The 8,002-nt window shown below is 29.1% G+C and overlaps 1 protein-coding gene across 1 annotated transcript; it reads right to left on the bottom strand.

Annotated features, from left to right (window-relative positions):
* Positions 1-1,018: 1,018 nt before the first annotated feature.
* Positions 1,019-6,970, bottom strand: mtDNA-helicase (mitochondrial DNA helicase). The gene is made up of 10 exons (XM_014435721.3): positions 6,367-6,970; positions 6,085-6,287; positions 5,745-6,015; positions 5,531-5,675; positions 5,304-5,460; positions 5,076-5,225; positions 3,637-3,825; positions 2,262-2,365; positions 1,750-1,972; positions 1,019-1,284 (listed from the first exon to the last, which is right to left on the bottom strand). Exons 1-10 carry the CDS (start codon positions 6,704-6,706, stop codon positions 1,195-1,197), a joined length of 1,872 nt encoding a protein of 623 aa, XP_014291207.1. The 5' UTR covers positions 6,707-6,970; the 3' UTR covers positions 1,019-1,194.
* Positions 6,971-8,002: the final 1,032 nt, after the last annotated feature.

Genomic DNA, 8,002 nt, shown 5'->3' with positions numbered 1-8,002 from the left:
ATTAAGTCAAATAAAATAATACCACAATATTCCATTTGTTATATTAAATACCTTCTTTAATTCCAAATTATTTGCCGACAAAAACCCACTAGTTCGTAATCTTTCATTCCAATGACTTACCCATAATCCTAGATGGTACCTGAAAAGAAGATGGCAATGGAACCTCCAAAATTAAAATAATCAATGAAGTGCTACCAATAGTTACCAATAGTACAACAAGTTCTGATTTACATAGGTACCTATTGGGTATTTGTCCAAATAATTAGTTTTTATGGGATGATAGAATTTGATGTAAAAAAAAGAAAAAAATTTGGATATTGAAAAAAATAAGTTTTTTAATAGTGATTTGATTTTCAAAAATTCAAGACGAATCCTACAATTTATAGCACAACAGAATGTGTGGTATCTCTGAATTAGAATCTTAGAGAATCATGAACTAAGTTAAGAGGACATTTTAATTTACATTGTGTAACTAATATACATATATTAGAACTAAAACCAAATATTGTAGAAATAGAAATACTAACAATAGTTTGTTATAATGCCAATACAAAAAAAAAATATATATATATATATATATGTGCCAAGAATCCTTATTAATATAAGAAAAAAGATGAATTGTGTCTTTAAAAAACATAGTGTTTAGTTATATGGGCGGGTTCTAAAACTGGTAAAAGATAAACTTGAATTAGTATTTTTTTATAATAACAGTGAGGACATAGCTTTACTCAAGTTTAATCACAACGGAATTGATCCCTAATGCACTCAAAGATCTGATTAACAACAAAAGTAAAATAACATTAAACCTTCGGTTTAGCACCACCTATCTACGGAATATTTTCTCTAAATACTTATTTATTTTAAAAAATTTATTTCATTTTTCTATTATATAAACTATTTATTTACTTATTTTTTTATTAGTGAAGGATTTTTAAAATTAATATAATAAATCCTAAAGATAATCACAGATGTTGATGATGAAATGGTTTTACATCTATAAATACAGACAAAAACAAGCTTACAGTAGATAAATGTTATATTTATGACAATATAAAAATTATTTACAATCTTAAACATAAAAAAATTATAACACAAATTTTCTCACAATAACTTATGTAATATACTAATATCACAACTTATGGTATATTTATTACAAGTATTAATTATTATAAAACTGTATCCTTAAGTACATTATTAACCTTTTTTGCTTCTAAAGCTCAAAGATTCCTTGTCGAATTCAAGAGGCATCATGCCTAAATCGCCACTGAATCTATTCTTGGCAACCTGCAATAAAAAAAATTTGTATATATATATAACAATATTGTTTAGATTGAAGCAATAAAGCTCAATAACTTAGAAATATGATTATTATACTGCCAAAGAGCACTTAGTCTACATGCTATCCTCTATTAAACCCTGTTGAAACTCAACCATTTTCAAACTTATTATATTATTATCTCAAAGATTCCTCATCCGTTAACTTTCAGTTCAGAGCTGATTAGGTTAAATAAAATAACTATATGCACCTCAATGCATTTCAATTGCAACTATGCAATAATATCAATTTATAAATTGAAGAAGGTCCCATAAATATGTAATAAAAATCTTCTGTAGTCTGTATCATAAAACTTCTCATATAAACAATAAAATTTTATTTTAACTTTTTATCTAATGGAAAGAGTAGTCACAGTTTTAAGAAAATGGCTAAAAGGTAGAAAAACAAAAACTTCAAAGCTATCTACCACTTACTTGTAAAAACTTTTTAATTCTTAATGTGCTATGGCTTTTACGATGTTGAATAATTAAAATATTATCTGCTTCCTGGGCTGCTTTTGCTCCACCAAATATAGAATTAGCTGTAAGTTCTTCTGCCTCTCTTTCTTTCCTTGGATGTATTACCAGTGTTACATGACAGTTATGAGTCGTAGCAAAATTTCTGAATCTTGCAATTAGTGCATCTTGTCGGTAGAACCTTTAATAGAAATATTAAAATAATTTGAAAGTAGTGACTTACATATTTCTTTTTAAATTTAAAAATATTAGGACTACTTTTTTTTATACTAATAAAAAAACAAAACAATGATAGCTCACACGAGTTCATTAGGATCAAAAAATTTGTTTATAAAATCGGTATTCTCTATTATCTTAATTTCTAAAGACTAATATTTAAAAAAATTAAGCATCATAATTATATTAAGAAAAATATCTATATTTATTAATTTTGAAATTTACAAATGAACATCTAAGCAAATAGCTACTACCTGTCTAAAAAACCAGACTCAGAGGAGGACAACCCTAGCATAAACTGCACATTGTCTATAACCACATGAGCAACATCGTGGACATAGGTAGCATGTTCAACTGCCTAGAAAAATATTGGTATAATATAGTTTAGTAAAAAGAATAAAATTAATCAAATTAACAAATAGTAAAGGAACATATTAAAGCTGAAAATGTAATTACAAGGGACTGGATTTTTATATAATTAACAATTTATTGCTCCTAGTTCTTTAAAACAGTGGTACACACATCTTCCTGAATTACTGAATTCAAATATAGTTTTGCATATTCATTGAAAAATAAATATTATACCATCAAAGTGTGTAACTTTGCACCGGATTTTGAACTCTTCTGATATTTTTCATCTCGATCCACTTATGAAATTTATTAAAGTTTCAAATTATATCTCAGTATCCTTAAAGTATAAATGTAAGAAAAAGCTGCTAGTTTATGCTGAGTTGGGAAAATTTCACCAGTTTCTAAAATTACTTATAAACACCTGAGAGTCACTATTTTGTGCAATTTTAAAGGTAAGAACAAGAAAAGAACTATTAATAAAATATAAAAGTAAAATAAACAAATGATTTTTTGTAAATTCTATGCAACAAACTGATGTTTCCTTTCTTTACAACTTAATATACATTTTTCCTTGAAATAAAAATAGGGCAAAACAACAAAAAATATATCAAAACAGAAAGTTATTCAATATAGATTCAAACCAAAATAAAGCCAAACTATGTTCATATTTTATTTAAATGATTTGAAATAACTAGTACTGAAAGTTGAAAATTAAAATCAAACAGATAATAAACAAAAAATATTTGGAGACAGCACCAGAAATATGGACTGGTTAAGCAGAGCAGAGTATCCCTAATTTCTGGTGCAAAGTTATTCCATGAAATTCATGGAGATGACAACTGGAAAAGAGGACCTGATCACTGAGCAGGCTGGGGCGAGGGCCCCTGAGTGCTTGGTTCAGAAGGTTGTGGATTCGATCCCCACCTGGGCTGGTCAATATTTATGTCACGGCGGCCCCGAGAAATGAACCTTAACATTCCCACTCTGGGGCTATATAGGTCCTCAATGAAGTACTTGAGCCCAAACAGAACATGATTACTAAATTTTCTCTGCTCAGATCGGATCATTTAATGCTTAAAGATCTTATTCAACCCAATTCAAAGTTAAACTTCACCATCTGAATATCCAAATTTCTTTAGAGGCTAATTTTTACTGCAGTTTTTTTTGTTTTTTATCTTTTGAACTCAGAAGATTGAAAATTTCAAATAGGTAAATGAATTTTCTTCACCAAAATATTAATTGAACATAATATATTGACAAAAGCAATTGACTCCATACCTCCATAACAACATCTAATGGTTGCTGACCATGGAAAGTCATAAAATATATTGGCAATCTTTCAAATTTATCAGCCCACTCATTGAACTTATTAATATTTTTGTCCAAGGGAGCCAAAAACATCTGAGTTAGCATTGTTTTAGCTAATCTTTGATTTCTGATTTCAAAACTTCCCCACAAAGTTGTGACCTAAAAAGAGGAAACATAAATAATAAATGCCCACAGATAATGAACATTGTAAAAATACTTTTAACTATATTATACAATAAATAAACAGTTGAAAATAATTATATTAACTAAATATAAACCCTGGCACATGTAGAAATTATCACTGGTAAAAAAAAATATTAACAAAAGTTTTTATTGACATTGATTCAAAGAAAATAGTTAGTTGGCTTTGGCATAACTAGAGCATACACTAAATTGATATAACTATTTAGAAGGAGACATCAACTAAAGTTGCTGATGTTATTAATTGATTAATTCAATATATGAGGTGCTATCAAAATATTCTGGGAATACTTAAAGAGATTTCTTACATATTAGTAAAAATCTTCTCCTTCAAAGTATAGGCACATTAATCAATACATTGTTAATGTTCCTGCCATTGAAAGGAACCTCCACTTATAATCAGCACATTAAGAACCTCTGGGGATGCCTTTTGAATTCACTACATGGTCCTTGCAGTTTCATTCCTGTTTTAACAGGAAATGTCCTGGAGAGGCAATATTTAGAGGGCTACGATATTCATAAAATAAACCCAAGTGTGCTTCACTGATCAGCTGCACCTGACACAAAGGGGTGCCATTACCCTACTCTCTTAAGCTAGAATGATTCATTCATTACGCTACACCCTTTGAAGGCAACTTTATGTTGCAGTTAAAGGGGATTCCACACATTAATGTAATTACCAGTAAAACCGTTCATTTAATCACAAATGTAAAAAGAATAAAGGTTGCAGTAAATGTCATTTAAAATAATTTGGTATATTTGTAAAGAAAATCTATTAAGCCATTCTCAAGAAATTTGTACTTCATTCTCTGTTCTGTTCTGATTCGGTTCAATGTGAAAATTAAGGATCCCTAAATATATATTTTACTGTTCTACAAAGTAAGGAGTGTGTGTTTTCAAGGGACAGTTAATACAAAATTAATTTATTTTAAGAAAAACATTAAAATCGATAGTTTGATACAAATAAATAATTTCTGATATTATTTAATTATTTTAATAATTTTTATTGTAGTTATTTTTTAATTTATTTGTTCATTCCACCTCTATCTCTAAGAGTCATTGTTGTTAATCAAAATTAAAAAAACAATAAACATTATTTTTAGAATATTTAATATTTACAACAAAAAAGCGACTGAGAATTAATAGTAATTCAAAAAGCCAATATCAACAACAAATATATATAAGCTGATATTAATTAGAGGATTTACCTTATTCATTGCCAAATCTAATGAATATTCACTCATTAATGTAGTCTTGCCTGAACCTGTAGGACCTGTAAGAATGGTCAGTTCACCACGACGATGACCTTTTAATATTGAATTAAGCACAGGAAACCGCTCCCAATTGACTCCTGACACCTAATAAGAACAAATTATATAGTTAGAATAGTCACAAACTATTAAAATTATTATTTCAGTAAATAATAATAAAATAACCTTGTCGGCATTACATATCTCTGCTAAAACATCTTCTCGGAGGTTGGCAAATGTGACAATAGAACTATGAGAAATACGCTGGGCATTATCAATAATCGAAGTAACATCATATCCATACATCATACTTTCATAGGCAGCAGGCTGATTATCCAAAGGCCTAGAAAGTTTCTAACAATAATATTAAAAGTATTGATTTAAAAAACATTCTAAAACTTAAAACAGCCTACCTTATAAAATAACATCTTGAATCAGATAGCTTTTTTGCAAACATTTTCACATTTCCCCAAGAAATCACATCGTTATCAAACCATAATATTAATTTTTGATATGATTCAAATAAAGGTAAAACTTCTTGAGGTAAACTCTTCTGGCCTAAAATAATGATATTTTAATAAAATTAATTTCTAAATAAAAAAATAAAATTTAAAACAAATGGTATACCATTGGGTAAACATATAATGTCACACTCTAGAGGATAGGCTAAAAGTGTTAGAAAATCTTTTATATTGGCAACAATTACAGATGTATCATATTTTCTTCGGAATGCAATAATGCCTTTAGCTGACTTGTCTGGAAATGTGTCCTCTGTAAGGTCAGAATTGAATTTTTTAAAGCCTACGACATTATTTCCATTGATAAGAGGAAAATAAACAATATTCTCATTTGGGCACACTTTAACATTAAGCTTCTTAAGATTTTCCAATTGTAATCTCTAAAAGGAAAAAAGAAAGGTACTCCACAATAAATAACAAAAATTCAAAGTACAAAAAATAGACCATACCCTGAAGTCTTTGAATTGAGGAAAATCGAATAATGTTTCATCAACAGATTGCAAGTTATTTTTGAGTGATTCCCAACACTGTTTACCATAATCCATCACCTGATCTAGAGGCAATTCCGCAAGATAATGTTTAGGATTAGAAAGAAATAGTTCTAAAAGGTTCCACTTTCCAGCTTTCTGGCAATTACTGCAGATAAAAAAACCTGTAAGATAGTAAATAGATAGTTAGGTATATATTAAATTAGTAATGCACTACTGCAACATAATTCAATAATTAAATACCTGAGACTTTATTAATGTACATCAAAGATTCGACATTTTTACAGACTGGGCATCTAATTGAAATACAGGAGTGACCTTCAATAAATTCTATATCACACCTCAATAAATACTGTTTAATAGAAGAAATAGGCACAAAGCCGATTGAACTGTCTAAAATATTAGATTCAAGTACAGAATCATAACTTCCAATGTTTTTTGTTTTAAAATTTCTACTGTGGTGTTCATTGTATTTCTTATTATCATTTTCAAAGAATACATTAGTTAAGTAAAACCATCTTTTTCCAAAACCATATATATTAATATTGGAACGTAAGCAATATTTAAAAGATCTGAAAAGCATGCCGATATAAAAAAATATTTATCTGACCACCAAACCATTACACACAGGTTTATAATCTTAACTTAAATAAATATTAAAATTCATTTAATTTAATATCTTAACATTTTTCTTCACTTTCAAAAAAATTCTCCAATTTGAGTTTACTGAGCTGTACGTTTTATTAATTAAAAACAAAAATTATCAATGATGTATCCACTATTAAATCCCAATTTAAATACTGAGAACAATTCAAAAAGTTTGTTTGCCTATCAGCTTATGGATTAGTTCACTAACGAGTTGTTAGTGATAAAGATGATTGTAGGAAATGGGATTTCTAGATCAAATTTTCAGTAAGGTAAAAGAACTCTAATTGAGGTGTAAAAAATTTGAGAAACTCTCTTGAATACAATAATTTATATTAATTTTTATTAATATATTCTTGTTTGAGAGTGGTTTATTTTATTTAAAAACAAATTTGATCCTTTTTTCTCAACTTTATTCTTTTTAAAACCTTCCAATGTTTCGACCACTCAGGTCATTTTCAAGAATACCTACGAACAGCTCCTTTTAATTATTTTTATAACAATTTCATTATTTCCTTCACTTAAAATAATTGATATTCACTGTCCATCCAAGCAATAGCTGTTTTATTTATAAAGAAAATAAACAAACAAGGAAGCAGCAAGACAGTAATGCGCCGCAACGACTGTATTTTGATTAGAATTTGTTTCAAAATATTTATATACTAAATAAGTTACTTTCCTTTTAGCAAAGCCATACCTTATTTATAAATATAGGAGGGCTAAAAAAAAAACTGAAAACTGTTTAAATAACTATTAAAACGCCACCGTCGAGTTTGCAGAATACAGGTTTATGACTAAAAGTTTTTTTTTAATATCTTGTTTTATTCCAACGATTTTTTCAGAAGTCGTCATAGAAATGGAAACTGCTACGCTTATTCAACAAGTACTGAGAAATGAAAAAAAAATGGTCAAATACTCACTATAGCTGTAAGGCCAGAAACTCGATGCAGTTTATTGGGTAAATAAAACCCCTGCTGAGTTTACACTCGTGACGGCTACCGAGGGTATTCATCTAGTCAGTGTACGTACGGTTTAAACACCGTCACACGTTCACCTGTGTACAGGAGACCTCGGGCTGGTCTCACATCCGTGAAGCTGCTACTGCAACACGCCCAGGCGACTAGCCGGCATGTTGTTCTGGGGGACTTCAATGCCCGGCACACCGCCCGGTTGTGTAGTAGTAACAACCCACTGGGTACTTACATCACTAAGACCAGGCTGTCTCTCTTCCACC

The sequence above is a fragment of the Halyomorpha halys genome, unplaced genomic scaffold, assembly GCF_000696795.3.
Source record: "Halyomorpha halys isolate HHAL.00 unplaced genomic scaffold, Hhal_1.1 Scaffold1657.1, whole genome shotgun sequence".
NCBI classification, from domain to species: Eukaryota; Metazoa; Arthropoda; class Insecta; order Hemiptera; family Pentatomidae; genus Halyomorpha; species Halyomorpha halys.
The sequence above is the reverse complement of the archived record's forward strand: the minus strand, read 5'-3'. Positions and strand labels throughout refer to the sequence as shown.

Excerpts from the sequence above, each read along its gene's own strand:
- mtDNA-helicase (XM_014435721.3), bottom strand. The coding sequence starts at position 6,706 with ATGCTTTTCAGATCTTTTAAATATTGCTTACGTTCCAATATTAATATA. Across the intron at positions 3,826-5,075 it reads TAGATTTGGCAATGAATAAG|GTCACAACTTTGTGGGGAAG; the intron begins GTAAATCCTCTA and ends TCCTCTTTTTAG. Across the intron at positions 1,285-1,749 it reads GAATTAAAAAGTTTTTACAA|GTTGCCAAGAATAGATTCAG; the intron begins GTAAGTGGTAGA and ends TTTTTATTGCAG.